Below are 17,350 nucleotides of genomic sequence, written 5' to 3'. Positions count from 1 at the left end.
ATCAGTTAAGTCTATCTGGTCTATTGTGTCATTTAAGGCTCGTGTGTCCTGATTAATTTTCTGTCTGGGTGATCTGTCCATTAGTGTAAGTGAGGTGTTAAAGTCCCCCGCTGTTATTGTGTTACTGTTGACTTCCTCTTTTATAGCTGTTAGCAGTTGCCTTATGTATTGAAGTGCTCCTATGTTGGGTGCATATATATTTATAATTGTTATATCTTCTTCTTGGATTGATCCCTTGATCATTATGTAGTGTCCTTCCTTGTCTCTTGTAACATTCTTTATTTTAAAGTCTATTTTATCTGATATGAGTATTGCTACTCCAGCTTTCTTTTGATTTCCATTGGCATGGAAAATCTTTTTCCATCCCTTCACTTTCAGTCTGTATGTGTCTGTAGGTCTGAAGTGGGTCTCTTGTAGACAGCATATATATGGGTCTTGTTTTTGTATCCATTCAGCCAGCCTGTGTCTTTTGGTTGGAGTATTTAACCTATTCACATTTAAGGTAATTATCAATATGTATGTTCCTGTTGCCATTTTCTTAATTGTTTTGGGTTGGTTTTTGTAGGTCCTTTTCTTCTCTTGTGTTTCCCACTTAGAGAAGTTCCTTTAGCATTTGTTGTAGAGCTGGTTTGGTGGTGCTGATTTCTTTTAGCTTTTGCTTGTTTGTAAAGCTTTTGATTTCTCTGTCGAATCTGAATGAGATCCTTGCTGGGTAGAGTAATCTTGGTTGTAGGTTCTTACCTTTCATCACTTTAAATTCATAGTGCCATTCCCTTCTGGCTTGTAGAGTTTCTGCTGAGAAATCAGCTGTTAACCTTATGGGAGTTCCCTTGTAAGTTATTTGTCATTTTTCCCTTGTTGCTTTTAATAATTTTTCTTTGTCTTTAATTTTTGTTAGTTTGATTAATATGTGTCTCAGCATGTTTCTCCTTGGGTTTATCCTGCCTAGGACTCTCTGCACTTCCTGGACTTGGGTTGCTATTTCCTTTCCCATGTTAGGGAAGTTTTCGACTATAATCTTTTCAAATATTTTCTCGGGTCCTTTCTCTCTCTCTTCTGCATCTGGGACCCCTATAATGCGAATATTGCTGTGTTTAATGTTGTCCCAAAGGTCTCTTAGGCTGTCTTGGTTTCTTTTCATTCTTTTTCTTCATTCTCTTCTGTGGCAGTGAATTCCACCATTCTGTCTTCTAGGTCACTTATCCGTTCTTCTGCCTCAGTTATTCTGCTGTTGATTGCTTCTAGTGTATTTTTCATTTCAGTTATTGTATTGTTTATCTCTGTTTGTTCTTTAATTCTTCTAGGTGTTTGTTCTTTAATTCTTCTAGGTCTTTGTTAAACATTTCTTGCATCTTCTCGATCTTTGCCTTCATTCTTTTTCTGAGATTCTGGATCATCTTCACTATCATTATTCTGAATTCTTTTCCTGGAAGGTTGCCTATCTCCACTTCATTTAGTTGTTTTTTTTTGGGTTTTATCTTGTTCCTTCATCTGGTACACAGTCCTCTGTCTTTTCATTTTGTCTATCTTTCTGTGAATGTGGTTTTCCTTCCACAGGCTGCAGGATGGTAGTTCTTCTTGGTTCTGCTGTCTGCCCTGTGGTGGATGTGGCTATCTCCAAAATAACTTTTTAATCTATCTCTTTGACTCTGAAGTTACTGCCTACTTCAGGTTTTAATTTCTCTGTAGTATATTGTAGACGCTTTCTTCCTATTATTATGTTATAGTATTTTTTTCCCATTTGTGAGGCTTCTTACCTCTTACTTTCCTTTTGAAGTTTTTAAGTTTATCTTAGGAAATTTACAATATGCTTATACAAAGGAAATGAACTTTATTTTATGGCAATAACAGCTGTGATTATTTTACTATCTAGTCTTGTAGTTGTTTGTTATCTGTTTATAAGAAGCATAGTATTTTCTTAAAAAATAAATGTGTCATGAGTGATTAAGAAAATGCATAACTGCATAATTTATACTTGTATTTAGTGTTGAAACTTTAGTTTTAGTAATCTTTAGAGACTTTAAGTGAAATGAAAACTTTTTTCTTTTGCTTAAGTTTTTATGTAAGCAAGAATACTTACATATTGTGTATCAACATATAGGTGCAGTGTTTAAAATTTGAGTCATGTAATCATGTCATTGTGGCTTTAGTTTTTTATAACTTAATATCTGAATAGACTTTTAAAAAGTTGGACTAATGAAAGAATATTAGAAGCATAAACAATAATTACTGGGAAAGTAGGATGTTTGAAGTTTTAAAAGAATAACACTGTTGTCTTGTAGAACATATTCACTGACACCATGATTAAGGAAAGAATCCTGGGTTACAGGATATTTGATCTGTTATAATAGTCACCTCTTTACTTCCTTCTTTTGAGATTTTGGCTTAATCATTAAAAATGATGGATACTTTCTTTTGTTCTAAAGTTCTTTAGTCTGAAAGTCTTCAACTTCTTTTTTTTTTGGTTAACATCTTATTAGAGTATAATTGCTTTACAGTGGTGTGTTTCAACTTCTTTCTCATTAAGTGTTAGCCTGATTAACTATTTTGTAATTTGTTTTGCATTGGGCTAACCTAAAATATTTACAACTAATACTTCTTGTCTATAAGTAGCAACTCTTTTGTGCCAGTAGCTTCTTAAGTTCTTGAAGTTTTCTTTGCTCACGTCTTAGCATTTAGCATAGTGTCATAGTGTTTGGTTTTGCATTAAGACAGGGTATACTATTTGGTGTATTAACTTCATATTTTTGTCTTTTATTTTTTAAAGGTAATGTGGCTTTAGATAATCTACAAATAAAAGAAAATGCTCTGGTAAGTTTTTTTTTTTTTTTTTTTTTTAACTATGTTGACTACTCAGTTAATTCGGTAAGCTAAAGGAAACCCTGGTTACTAGATATCTGGTACCAGGTGCCAGATGAAGTGATTGAGTCGCACAACGAAGGATTACTTTTTTAACTGTTTGCTCTAGGAAAATCTGAGATTAAAGATTTAGGAAAAAATTTTTTTTCCTGATGATCGAAATAGTATCTCTTGGAAAATAATAATGTTTTTCCCTTTTATATATTTGACTGTATAGCTTTGTAGTAGATATTTGTCTTAATGAAATAGTTTTCTTCAGAATTATCTTTAAATAGTTTTCAGGTAAATAAGGGCTTTATTTTAACAATGTATCTAATAAATAATTGTATTTTTTGGAAATATATTGGCAGTCCAGCCTTGTAATACCATGGTAGTGTTAAGAGGTAAAATAGATTTTTTTGGAATCTAGCTCTAGACAGTAATTTGGGTCATTTACTATTGAGCTAAAAACAAAACTCCCCCATCTTCCAAGATCCCTACCCCCCTTTGTCTTTAGCCTCTTGGACTTAATTTGAGTTTATGAAATGTCTTAAGAATGAGTTTATTCTTTAATCAATAGGTCAGATTTATAATTAACCTACATTATGTTTTATAATCCTAGCTTTGACCTCTGGTTGAATTTCTACATGATGAACTGTGTAATTAAGGAGAGCGTTATACACAAAGTTCTCCCATGACTGGTCTCATGGAAGCCAGTTTTGGATGTTGAAGATCTAGGAGTAGAACTCAAGAAGTAACAGTTTATTTTGTTACTGGCATAGTGGAAAGGTCATGGACCTTGTACTCTGGCCGACCTGGGTTTGAGTGGTAGCTCTGGCTTTGACCAGCTGTGTGACTTTTGGCAAGTTACTTAATTTCTTTGAGCATCAGTTTAATCATCTTTAGAACAAAGTTAGTAATACAAAACAGTATAATATTTGTGTGCCTTTGTGGCTTGAATAAAATAAAAAGTAGAGCCTGGCAAGTAGTGGACTCTCAAAATATTTAAATTTTCTTTCCCTCCCTTTATATAGGATGCTGTAATTAAAAAAATTTTATCCAAAATTTTAGAACTTAGGGTTCCATTGCTAGAGATTGGAATAAAGGCTATTTTTACTCTACTTAACGAAAATATTTTAGAAGATAATAAGTCTAAATAGAATTGTGGTTGCAGAGTATAGGTATCTAATATACTTAAATGACAGATTGAACTCTGTTAGCCTAATTTGAATTTTGGTTATGATTAAATCTAATAAATTATTTTGTAATTTATATTCTCCATTAATTCAAACTAGCCTCCATTCCCCAGTTAATCCAGCTTGGTGAGGTTTTACTTTGATATGGGTTCTTTACATTTATTTTGTGTGAAAAATTATTTCAGGAGATTAAAATGAGTGTGAGACCACACTTATAGAAGTGTATAGTTTTCCATTGGTATCCTGTATGATATGAAGACCCTTGAATTTATTTGTCCCCTTCCCCTGCCCAACCCCTGGAGGGTAGAGCTGCTCTCTCATTACCAGTGAGGATTTTTTGTTTGGGTCTAAAAAAAGGTTTATTGTCAAAATCTGTTAGTGTTTTCTTCAGTTTCTGTTTACTTAGAATAGTTGAGTAATCAGATGAGTGGGTAAATTGATTATTTTAGTTAATTATTTATTTTTTAGTTAATTTTTAATTGATTGGTTAATTCTTACCTAAAGTATGTATTTAAGTTGCCAGATTTCCGTAGTATTAGCATGTAAGGTACACCTAACAGAAAGGCTATTCTGACTGGTTGAATTTTTAATTATTTTAAAGACTCAAGCGAACATTGTGAATATCAGTTATTGGTTAGTACTCTGTGAATAAAAAAGTTATTTGAACTTTCCAGTGATTTGGAATCTAGATAAGTGAAAGTTCATCCTTATTGATTGGTACCTGTTAGTAACTTATCTAAAGTAAATGCTAATATGGTAGATAATATGTTGGGAATCTGCCTTTTAAGATTTGTTTATTCATTTACTGAATATTTTACTTGAGAGAGGATTGTTGTTCAGTTATTGTTTTCAACTTATTTAAGTGAAAAGAATCTTCCTTTTTCTTCCTTTTAGTATTTCACATAAGCAGTGTCCATCTGTTACTTTAAAAATTCATGGAATTTCCATCTGGCTTGGTTTGGTTTATTAAAACAACTAACCAGTTTACCCAATTACTTTCTTTAACTACAGACTCTTTTTCTGTTGTTCTTATTTATAATTTTGCTTCTCTTATGAATTCTTTCTTTAAAGTCAAGTGTAAGTTAATAAGAACTTTTTTTTTCAGCTGAGAAACATATCCTTTATGAGTTACTGAAATATAGAAAATTTATTTTGTTTTTCCTTAGAGATGATTGTGTATTTAAATGACGATAGAAAGGTGATTTGGGTGGGGGCTTAATAATTTAAGATGTTCTTTAATCTTTTTTCTTTCTTCTGAAGAGTGAATTGGATGTTCCTTTTAAAGTCAGGGCTGGCCAAATTGGTAAGTACTTTACTCTTCATTTGAATTTTTCTTCGTCCTTTTAGTTTTTTATTGTTCCTGTTATTTAATCTCAAACATCATTTTTAGCTTGAAAAAAATGTGAGAGGTTTTTGGTTTATGTTGATTAGAGCTTTCTGAGTTCTGAGCCGAATGTATACTATACCTAGTACATACATCAAAGTTTTTCACAAAAGGTTAGAAAATTACCCTCTAAAGTGGAAGGACATTTGAACTGCAATGATGTTTTTCAGGCCTGGTTCCACCACACAAAAATGTCTTCATTTTCAAAATCGAAATGCAAATTTTGTGTGATTTTTCTTCATATGTCAAAGTAGTGTAATTTGCAAACTCTAGTAAAGAGAATTTAAGTGTAGCTTATTTCCCTCATGTTTTGTTCAGCCATTTCACTTGATACATTGTGCAGCACTGTGGCATAGAGAATATGTTTTGTTAAGCAGAAAGTCTTCCTTTGCAGCTAAGCTCTTACACTAAGATCAGCCATAACTAAGCATACATTTTTGTTGGAGAAATTTTTTAATAGGAAGTTTAATATATCAAGTCCTTTCAACTAGTCCATACTACTTGGTTTTTACTTTTTAAAAAAATGTAAATTACAACCCTAGATGACTTACCCTTACTTTAGAATTTTCGCTTATGCCACCATCCTTCCTTCCATCCCCATCACCCTGCTACTTCACCACATCACTTTCCTTCTTCATTCATTATTTTGTATTCAAGGGAGGCTTTGTCTTTTACTGTTCTAGTATCTCTTAGTAATTACTTGAATACTTCTGTGAATCCACATTATATCATATATATGTGTTCGTTTTATAACAACTAAAAAATTTTAATATAAATTTTCCTTTTTTTTTTCCTTGAAAAAATTTCCCTTAGATTGAAAGTATCCCTTAGGGCTCGCGTTAGATTTTTTGTTCATCTGTTACACAGAGGCTTGTGCTTTGTGAGGTGGTGATGTTTAGCAATGTTCTAGAAGTATTGCTGCAGCCCTACATGCTTTATCGAAATCCTTGAGTGAAGTTATAGCCATTCATTCATTCTTTTACCTTTGAGATACATAGCTGTGGGAGAAGCAAAGCTACATATGATATCTTTGTCCTCAAAGAAGTTAGAGAGATCTAAAATTAGTACAAAATATTGCATTGTCATTTCCAGGGCATTGGATGAGTTATTTTTGACTAAAGAACTTAATACGTTATTCATTATATTATTACAACTAGATTTATATTTTGGAAGAGATTTTCTAATGGTTCAGAGTTTATTCTCTTTGCTTTTAAAGTATTATAAGAATTTAATGGCTTCCTTCAGGGTTACTCACTGAGTTATGAGAGACCCTTTACATGTAAGGATGCAAAACCTATTTTCTTTCTCCTTATCCCTGTTTTTGGGTTTATGAGGCATTTATATTAGTTATTAAATTGCTGTTAGGTTAAAATATTACACCTAACCTGTAGAGTTAGTGTGGCTAAGTGGGCTCAAGGATGTTTTGGTTTTCTAAGAGCTAGACATATTTGTGGATACTCCTTTTACTTAAAAATTTAAAAAATTTTGTGATCTATAAAAGGAAGGCAGTAACATAACTAACTTAAATTTCAGTGTAATACAGAATAGTTAAGAATGGGAGGATAATGAGTTAGGGTAAAAGGAGAGAAGAAAAGGTTTAGAGAACAGGTAATCTCTTTTTGGTATGTTAAAGGGGCATTTCCCACTTTTTCAGTCTCATGCTCACCAAGAAGGCAATCAAATCAGTTTTGAGGAGTTGGTGAGATAACTACAAATAAAACACTATCCATTATAAATATAGGTGGTACTCACTATAAAATCAACAGACTTAGAAATGACTGGCATTACCTCTAGGTCCTCTGAAGTGGGAACCATTTAAGAAACTCATCAGGTTTATAAGCTGGAGAAAAATAAAAATTTAGATGGAGAAATAATTCGAGATTTTAACCTTGGTAAGAGATTCCCAGCTAAAACTGGCTTGCGTCCATAGCCATTCAGGTGAATCAAGATATCCTCCATTTGCATTGCATTATTTTATTTCCTCTTCAGCTTCTTATCCTGTTTAACAATTTTTTGAGCTTTCAGCATCTTTATTTAAAAGTGCCAGTGATTCTGGTGGTATAAGTAGCTTAGTCATTCACATATTAGCATGACTTAGTTGAATCAGATTCTTTGTCTTAAGAGTCTGATCGGCAGCACTGAGAGAACTATAGCTCTCAGTATAATGACTGTAGGGTCATTATTTTTTAAATTGTGATGAGAGAAGGTATTTAATTTTGGAACATGGAAAACTGTGGGGTAGAAAAGGTTTGGATAGAATTGCTCTAATACAGTTGAGGGCAGACTGGGACATTGGCTACCTGGAGACCTGGAAAGAGGGCATACTAAAGATTGGGACGAGAGTAAGGAAATAAATGTGGAAAGATACCAAAGACAGATTTTGCCCATTTCAGAATTTAGCTGAGAATATGCCCTTTTTGTCTTCTCTCCTGCTTTGCGTAGCTTTTTTCCGTAAAACTCCAAACTTGGCTTAGTGACAATTAGGGCCATAGTTCATCTATTATTATGGGTGAGAAAGTTTCTGTAGGTAAGTTTCTGAAGGACCTGATATTAATACCATTGTTTCTAAGAGAGAAGATGTGTTCTGCCTTTCATGAGATTTATAAGTAGATATTTAGAATATAACGGGTCTGAACTCCTGTAACTCATAATACGAGTAACCATAAAACAGTATACCTTGCCTTTAGGGTTGGCCTCTTCCAGTTGTAGCAATTTGGCATACTGTCAAAGTTCTATTCCTTTGGTACTCTTCTCTGTGTTGCCGCTTCAATTCCTGAGATCTTGAACAGATTTTTTTTTTTTTTTATACTAATGCTGTAGAGGTGAAGTTGTAGGTGTGGCTAGAACAGCATGTACAATATTCAGACCATCAATTCTGGTTCCATTGATGACTTGGGTGGACTGAAGCATATAATTTAACCTGTCTGGGACTGAGTTTCCTTTTTTTTCAAAACTGAAGTAATAGTTGCCTCATTTTTCTTACGGTTTGGGAATATTAAATGAATTAATAGTTATCAAAAGGTTTGAAAAATATAAAGCACAACGTGAATAGTCACCTTAGTGGTAATACAATATGGAAAAGATGTTTTAAACTGTGTTGGGGTTTTTTTTCTTTTTTTGTCTGAGTGATGTACATACTATATGTGTGAAGGGTTTTGTGTACTTTTTCTCTTAATGAAAAGTGAGAAATGTATATCTTCTTGAGCATCCAAATAAGAAGGTTGAAATTATGTTCCTTTAGATAAATTAACTTTGAAGATTCCTTGGAAAAACCTTTATGGAGAAGCTGTTGTTGCGACCCTAGAGGGATTATACCTGCTTGTTGTCCCTGGGGCAAGTATGTTATTTTAGGTTTATAAGCATTATAGTAAACATCATAGTAAAATTATATAGCATCATAGTAAAATTAAATTGTTACCTACTTTAATTGTACTTTAATATGTTTAGTAAAATAGAAGATAATAGAAATAAACTAATCATATTCATATATGTACACATATACAATACCTACATTTTACACATACACACACATATATTACCACATTTTATGTAAAATATTTTTATGCTATTGTTGGAAAGAATAATTTCAACCATTTGTGAAATTTATTCTATCCTCAGTGAATAATTATTCTACAACTAAGGCTTCCTATTAAGTTGAGATACATTAGACTTTTACTTTTGGGAATGAAAGTAAATAAGTTTTTTAAAATGTGTTAATCTACAGACTGGAAATTTTTTTTTCCCATTTTGTTGCTTCTGATTTTGAGTGACTGTTCTTTCAAAAATGTGTGTAGATAATTTTTTTCATTATAAAATATAGTATTTTAATTTTTAAAGTGTGATGTTTTTTAAAGTGATATCTTTCATTATTAATGTTTTTTCAGTTTGAGTACAATATAATGTTAAGAAAAGTTTGGGTATTTTAGGGAAAAATTACTTATATTTTCTCAACCATAAAAGAAACAATTTTTATTTTTACCTTTTGTTTTCCAGTCTTTACTGTATGCATACTTGATTTGATGTAGCATTTATTACACTATATATACAACATGGATCTGGCTTTTTTGGTTAATATATATATTTTTGATATGTTTCACAGTTTTCATGGTGATAGTGACAATTTTGAAAGGCTATATGATATTCCATTATGGTCTGCCAACTGTTTTTTGCTTATACAGTGAACATTATAAACTCCTCCTTCTTATAGATATCTTACTCATTTTGTGTTACTCCCTTAGGATACATGATCAGAAATGAGATTACTAGATTAAAAGGATATATATGTTTTATGATTGTTGATACATGTTCTTGAATTACTTTCTGAAAGTCTTTTCATCAATCTTACATTGATACCAGTGGGTATTGGATATTACACGTTTTTTGTAGTTACTCAAAATTTTACCACTCAGATATAATAACTGGAAATTTTTTGGTATACTTTCTGCCTTCTCTTTGTTCCTCCCTTTCACCTTTCTACGCACCCTTTTCCCCAAATATCCTTTCTCCTATCTTCTTTCTCCCTTTAATTCTTTTCCTTCTGTCCTTTTCCTTTTGATATAAGCTTTGTAAATAATAGGAATCATTTATGTTTAACCTTTTTGTAAAACCAATCTAAAGAATATAAATGTTTTTTGACTTACAAAAAATTACTTACTACACACACAATACAGTATTATAATGAGGCTGAACTTTTCTTATTTGTTTATTTATTAGTTGCCTTTCTGGACGTGTGAATTAACTATACATTTTTAGGTATTAAATATGATGCTGAAAAGGAAGAAAAATCCTTGCAAGATATTAAACAGAAAGAGTTATCCCGAATTGAAGAAGCCCTTCAAAAAGCAGCAGAGAAAGGTACAATAAGTTTATGTTTTAGATAAATGTACATATACCTATATTTTAGATATATTTAATGCTCTGTAAAGAGGATTCGTTCATAGGCCTTCATAAGCTGTAGTTCCAAAGAAAGAATCTTCTTTTAAAATCATATCTCACAATATTGATTGTAAAGATTTTAATGACTCACACTTGGGAATCATTGCCTTTGTGATTATTTTATCTCACTGCCAGTTAAATTTTCTTACTTTTCTTACCAGTCATTTCGCCTGTGCTACGTAATGGAGACTTCCCAAATTCTTTGAGTTCTTGCAAGCCTGTTTGTTTTTCCCAAAGGTTAATGGTTTCTTTGTCTGCATTTTCACACGTGTTGTTGAAAGATAATAAGGTTTGGTATATTAATATAGTGAAATAATGTTTAGAGGAAATGGTGCTGTAAATCTTTTCTTAGCTATCTCTTTATATTATACATGATAGTTTTAAAAACTTGATTTTTCAGATTTCAGCATTTTAAGATCTTGTCTCAAGTTTTAATGTTTTGTTTTTATCTAAAAATAAATCTGGTGACTATTTTAATTTGGTTTATGGAGCAACAATAAGGATAGGATGTAAAAGAGTAGTCTATAGGATGGTGAGTTGAAGGACTTTTCCAAGCCTTTCCAAGTTTGTTTTTCTCTTTCAAGTCAAATCATACCCCAATTGCAGATAGGGGTGTGAGAGTTATAGCATTTTACATCATTTTTGTGTCATTTAGTAGCATGTTTATATATTTCTGTGATGAAAGAAGATGGTACTAGAAATGCTAAGGCATTTCTCTTTGGTCTCTCTTAAAAGATGTGGCAAATGTTGAGTTAGAAATGACAAAAATTATATTTAGATCTTATAATAAGATATCTTTCCTAGCTTAAGCTGCTGCTATTTATTTAAATCAATAAGAAATCTCTCTTAAAAATAGCTTGCTGATTAAAATTCTTTATCAATGATTCTAATTGTTTGTGCCACAAGTGTTTTTCTCTTATTCAGAATTATTGATTCTTTTACAAAATGTACTAAAATACTTAAAATACAGAGGCTATCTTAATGGTAGAATTTTTTAAAAGCCTAAACATGTTTTTTCCTTTCGCTTTTCATTTTTAACCATATCTTATGTTTCTGCTGAAACTTAAGGATCTATATTTCCATGAAAACAGTTTTCTTCATTTCTAGTACTTTTATGTACCAAATAAAGCAAGGTGGTAGTGGTTTTGTCTTATGACAGTTCAGTGTGAGTATTTCTTTTTATTCAATTTTGGTTAATTAGAAGAAGTTTTATAAAAATGAGGAAAAAGGCTTGGAGAGCACTAAAATTTCATTTCTTTCTTGAATCAATTCAGATTAAATCTGTTTTCTTAACACAAATGTATATAATTGTGTAGTCATCAATAGGTATATTTATATATGCTTGGATATATTGCTGTAACATGTAGTTATATACTTATAATAATTTATAATATGTATAATTAGGTTATATTTTCCCTCTTGAGAAACAAACCACAAACTCATTTTTTTTTTTTTTTTTGGAATGGAAATAGCTGTGATTGCTTAAAAAATATTTTAGTGTTTCCAGTGAGCTATAAGAAAAAGCATGGTATATACTCTCTCCTGTTTTAGTAGTTGACAACTTAATCAGCAAAATGATAACCTGCTATACATTTTGTATTAAGTGCCTATGAAATTTTGACTCCTGGGTTTTCAATACTTAGGAAACTTATATATTTGTGTCTGGCAGAGAGGCTATTAAGGATGATTTGATAAATCTATAGGGGTTGAATATCTGTAGTATTAAGCTTGTGTAAATGGGGCTGTTAGGCTTATATAATATATAATCATTACATTGTAGCTTCTTGGATGATAAAATTTAGGTTTTGTTGGGTAGAACTAAAATTCAGAAAGTGAAACTCAGTTTTAACATTATGACATTAGATTTGTCAGAAAAATGTTTTGAGTATAAAAGAGATGAATTCAGGAATTGGGAAATACGTTGATAGAGGTTTTTTTCCTTTAATTGTCAAGAAATACATTTAATTATCCTGACTGCATATAAGTATTTTTTCTAGTTTGTGTGACTATGGATCCTACGTTCAGGTAATGTTATTCGTACGAATGATAAGACAACCCTGGCCTTTAGGTGCTTTCTATTTCACCATTATTAATTAATAGTTTTGACTTGATTACCATACTTTATTTTTCATACTTATTACTTTTCCACTTATTTATTGATTTTAAAAGCACAAAAGCACTATTGTGTATGTATAGAGACTAGGAGGTAAGGAGAGGAAGTGATTCAATTATAAGCACCAGATGATAAAAATGAAAATAGAGTCCTCAGGCTGATCCGCTTTAAAAAAGTATTTTTACTTAATTTGTTTCATTTGTTAAAATAAAGTGCTGCCCACTATTATGTGGGAAAAAAAGAAAATTGAAATATAACTATAAATTCATTTCTAGAGAGCTTGCTTAACTGTAAAAATAAACTTTCTTGATATTTTTCTTCTTTTATTTCATTGTAGTGAGTTTATTTTCCTGGAAAGGCTATTGTAAAGTAAAGGGAAATATTAAATTCCTAGTGAGGCCAAAAGATTTTCAAATGCTATATAGATTCTGTATTTTAAAATGTTAATTTTATCAAAAACTCTAAAATTTTAGAGTTAACATTAACTCTAAAATCAAATAGTTTTTCCAAAAAGACTTATGATGAAAAATGTCAGTTTCGTATTCCACCATTCTCTACCCTCTAGACCCACTTCTTAGAGGGAACCATCATTTTAGAAATATTAACTTTCTGTGGTTGTCTAATGTATTAATGTAAGGCACTCTCTTGGATTTCCTGTTACGGTAGTTAAGGAGTTCACCTCTCCTACAATTTTTTCACCCTAAATCCCACTTTCTGTCTTCTCACAATATGGTTATATCATAATTTTTGGCCAATTACGAGTCAAAATTTACATTACTATGACAATATAATTATTGTTCACTGCATAGGTCAAATAATGCACTGTGATTATATTTCCTTTGCTATGTAGCCTTTTGTTTTTCTTGAATTTGTAAATGCTTCTTTCCTATTTGCCTGGTCTTCTTTGTAAATTTATCTTCAATTCTTTTTGTGTACTACATGAAATCTATCTATCATATGACTATCAGTGTTATTTTCCAATTGGCCAAACCCATTTGTTGGTCCTCTCCCTGTCCCCCTGTCCCTCTTGGAGATCTTTCTCTGAACTGGTTGTTTTTTTAGTTCTGCTACATAATTGTCATCCTGGAACTGGTCTTCACTGCTCTTCTGTTTTAATTCATTGGGTCCCTTGCCTTTTGTTCTTTGTTAGTTTGTTCCTTTGTTTTGCTAGAACATTTCTAATAGCTTTTAAGAAAGGATACACTGGATATAATTTTAAAAATCCTTTCAAGTCTGAAAGATTTGTAATTTACTTCCATACTTGTTTGATTTGGCTGGGGATAGAATGCTGGGTTTAAAATTAGAATTTTGAAGGCAAAATCTTCTAACTTCCAAGTACTTTTGAGAAGTCTGATGCCATTCTGTTCAACAGATTGTTGGAAACACAAAAATTAGAAAATTCCTGGAGCCTACTGTTGAAAGACTTCATGTATAATGATAAATAGGAGAGAGTGTTGCGTCTCATCAAAGAGGTATAGATAAGAGTGTTACGGGAGTTCATAATGGGCATATTACATTCAGCCACAGATCAGGGCGGACACTGTGAAGGTATATATTTCAGCTGAGTCTAAAGGATGAGTATGCAGAAAGGAGAGAGGTCATTCTAGGTAAAGGGGACAATGAAATGAAAAAATGTAGAGTATGTATGGGGAGCAGCTAAGAATTTGGAAGTTTGATAGCGTAGCTGGACGTGAGTTGGAAAGCTAAGTTTAGGTCAGATTTAAGAGATTTGAATGCCATGATGGTGATGACGATAATTATTGAGAATTTACTATTTGTGGGTCACTCTTCAAAATACTTTATGTCAGCTTACTCATTTAATAGTCATAATTCTATGATATAAAGGCTTTTATTGTTCCCATTATATAGTTGAGAAAGCTGGAAGTTAAATAACTTGTTCTAGGTTATGCTGCGAGAAAATGACAGAGCTAGAATTTGAACTCAGTCTGGCTCTTGACTCTGGTTTATAATGGACTTTAATTGGTAGTCAGTGAGAAAGTAAGTTTTACTTTTTAAAAAAAATCCGGAGAGTGATGTGATCACAGCTGTGTTTTAGGAAGGTAAGCTTGTAGTGGTGTCTAGGCTGGATTTGAGGAGGGAAATGGAAGATGGTGCTACCTAGCCATCACTGACAAGAATGGATAGAAAGGATTCAGACAATGTGTCTGAAATGGAATGTACACTAAAGTAAGATGAATTCATTTCAGCTGACTCTAAAATTAGCGTAAATATCACAGCAATATTTCATTCTGAAAATGCGCAAAATGGTGGGGAAAAAGGGAACCAAAACAGCAGATTTTTGCTTTCTTTGAAAATTTGGCAAATCAATGAGACATTAGCCATAATTGATATTTGTCTGTTTTGCTTAATTTGAAATTATTATTATAATTTTAATTATTAAGAATTTTTGTTTTAATGTTATGAAAACAAAGTTTATATGTTGAAAGAATGAAAATGGTGTCACTGAAAATATTTCCTTAGAAGTAAGTTGTTTTGGTGTCACTGGATTTTGCTTGTTCTGTTACATGATTTCTAATTCTTTGAATTAAGTTTAGACATATTTTATGTGTAAAATTAAAGGTGTCTTTTAAACGCTTTGCATTTTGGTTATCGCTGCCATGCGGATGCAGGCGCACATTCAGGGGAGTTCATATATGGCTTGGAAAACTTTGTTTACAAGGACATCAAGCCTGGTGGGTATGCATGGTTAATTATATTCAGCTACATACAAAATTATATTCTTATCCATGCTTGTGCTTTTAATGGAGTTCATATGACGTGTCATCCTTTTAGAAAATACGGAAATGTAATTCATGTTTTTCCCCTTTACCATCATTTCCTTTTCTCTACCTTCTGCATTTATTCATTCACCAAATACTTAATGTCTTCTAGTAGCAAGCACTCTGCTGGATGGTGAATATTCATGAGGTGAAACAGACACAATCCACTGCCCTTATGAAGCTTACAGTTTGATCTATAGATAACTTTCAAATTTGGACTGCCTTTTTGACTTTAGTTCTGTAGAATAGTAGTTTCTCAATTAAACAATTCCTCTCCTATAGCAGTGCTTTTCAGACTTTGTAAAAAGCAATAAAATGGAACCTTTTATTTTTTGAGTGAGACTTTATTTAGAACCTTGATAAGAGATGTTTCTGTGACTTTCTTCTCATGTCCTCCCTGATTTGCTTCGCCTCTGCAGTAGCTTTGGAGGCACCGGTAGACTACTGTCCTGGACAGCCTCACATAAGGCAAATTTGAAGGCTGACTGCTTTAGGATTTAACAGTAGGATTCTTTTGTATCCTAGGAAGTTTACCAAGCACATGAAAATAATAATTTCCAATATTTTACACAGTAATTTTATTTATTTAACTGTATTCCCTATAACTTTTCAGGAATTTGTTATATTAGCTCAGTCACACTTAAAATTTCTTTTGATTAAATGGCAAGTGGGGTCTCCATCTCAAAATGTAAACAATAATAAGCATTATGATATAATTACTTTCGCTGCTAGAAACTTCTTTAACGTTTAGGTTCATTATGACAAATGGAAGAATAAGTTGCATGCAGATTTCACAGCATTGAATGAAATTACCCTGAAAGGAGTTTCTCTGTGTACAAATCTGCCCCTTGAGTGAGTGTGGCTGACTATGTTAATTTGTCTTCGAGTCACTTTGTTTGATATAAAAGATAGCGTGGAGATACTCATGGTTCACTGTCCAGTTTTGTAGGTTGTAATTGAACCAGCTTTCTGTAGTCGGCCAGGGGCAGTGTTTTCTGATCCTACTAGGAACAACCTGCCTCCAGGATACAAATGAATTCCACTGGCCCATTCACACATGTAACAAAATCATTGGGCAGCATTGCTAAAAAACAAAACAAAATAGACAGAGGTCACTATAAAGTAAAACCTCATTGATTCAGAGGTTCCTTTTATTCCAAAAAGGTATATTAGCCTGGATAAAAAAAACTAGGCCTAGAATTTGATGATTCTGAAATGAGAATAATTTTGTTGATGATATCTTTATTTAGTTGTCCAGGACTTTGTGTGTACTTTATAATCCTTTCGTTTTTTTCCAGTTTCTGAGTGTATATTCCTTCCTCGTTAAAAAACAAACAAACAAAATACCCAAAACTTCTAGAGCAGTGGTTTTCAAAAAGTCAAAACTATTTTCATAGTAATGCTAAGACATTATTTGATGTTTTCACTGTGTTGACATTGGTGCTGATGGTGCAAAAGCAATGTTGTGTAAAATTGCTGGCTGCCTTAGCATGAATCGAGGCAGTGGCACTAAACTATACTATCAGGAGCCATTGTATTGTTCCTTACCAATCACTCACAGTAAAAAACAAAATAAAATGGAAAAAGCACCAATTTTACTTAAGAATGTCATTGATGAAATAGAAAAATTTTAATTTTAATAAATTACAGCTCTTGAGCATATGTGTCTTTGAAGTTTCGTGACAAAAGAGGAAGCATACACAAGGTATTTCTGCAGACTGAAGCAGGATAATTGTCTCAAGGACAAATACTTGTGCAGTTTTGGTTATCAGTGGAACCAGTTGCTTTTTTCATGGAAAGCCATTTTATTTGGAAGAATGGCTGACAGACTATTATTACTCAGATTTGGGTGTTTGGTAGACATTTCAACAATACAACTTTAAGAAAAAACAACTGACAGTGTTTGTTGCCAGCAAAAAGATTTGAGTTTCTGAACAAAAATTAGAATTTTGGGGAATTTGTATTTGCCGCTTTGAGCTTGATGGCTTCCCATACTTAAAAGACTTTCCTGATGAAATTTGTGGTGGTATTAACAATGTGATTTTTGATATTAAATAATATAGTGACTCAATGTTTGTAAGATCTGCATAATTCAATGAAGCAA

General features: G+C 32.2%; 1 protein-coding gene across 6 annotated transcripts in view; it reads left to right on the top strand.

Annotated features, from left to right (window-relative positions):
* Window positions 1-17,350, top strand: part of VPS13C (vacuolar protein sorting 13 homolog C) — a 182,326-nt gene that overhangs the window by 13,123 nt on the left and 151,853 nt on the right. For 4 of the 6 annotated variants that reach the window (XM_082444513.1, XM_082444514.1, XM_082444516.1 and 1 more), the window contains exons 2-5: window positions 2,768-2,811; window positions 5,295-5,337; window positions 8,660-8,755; window positions 10,171-10,272. In XM_082444513.1, coding sequence (XP_082300639.1) covers window positions 2,768-2,811; window positions 5,295-5,337; window positions 8,660-8,755; window positions 10,171-10,272 — 285 coding nt within the window. Of the gene's footprint in view, window positions 1-2,767; window positions 2,812-5,294; window positions 5,338-8,659; window positions 8,756-10,170; window positions 10,273-15,096; window positions 15,160-17,350 lie in introns of all 6 variants that reach the window. The other 2 variants (XM_082444517.1, XM_082444518.1) reach the window with 1 other exon arrangement.

This window comes from Balaenoptera physalus (assembly GCF_965194825.1).
Source record: "Balaenoptera physalus genome assembly, chromosome: 2".
Lineage (NCBI taxonomy): Eukaryota > Metazoa > Chordata > Mammalia > Artiodactyla > Balaenopteridae > Balaenoptera > Balaenoptera physalus.
This window is presented reverse-complemented; position numbering and strand designations above follow the sequence as displayed.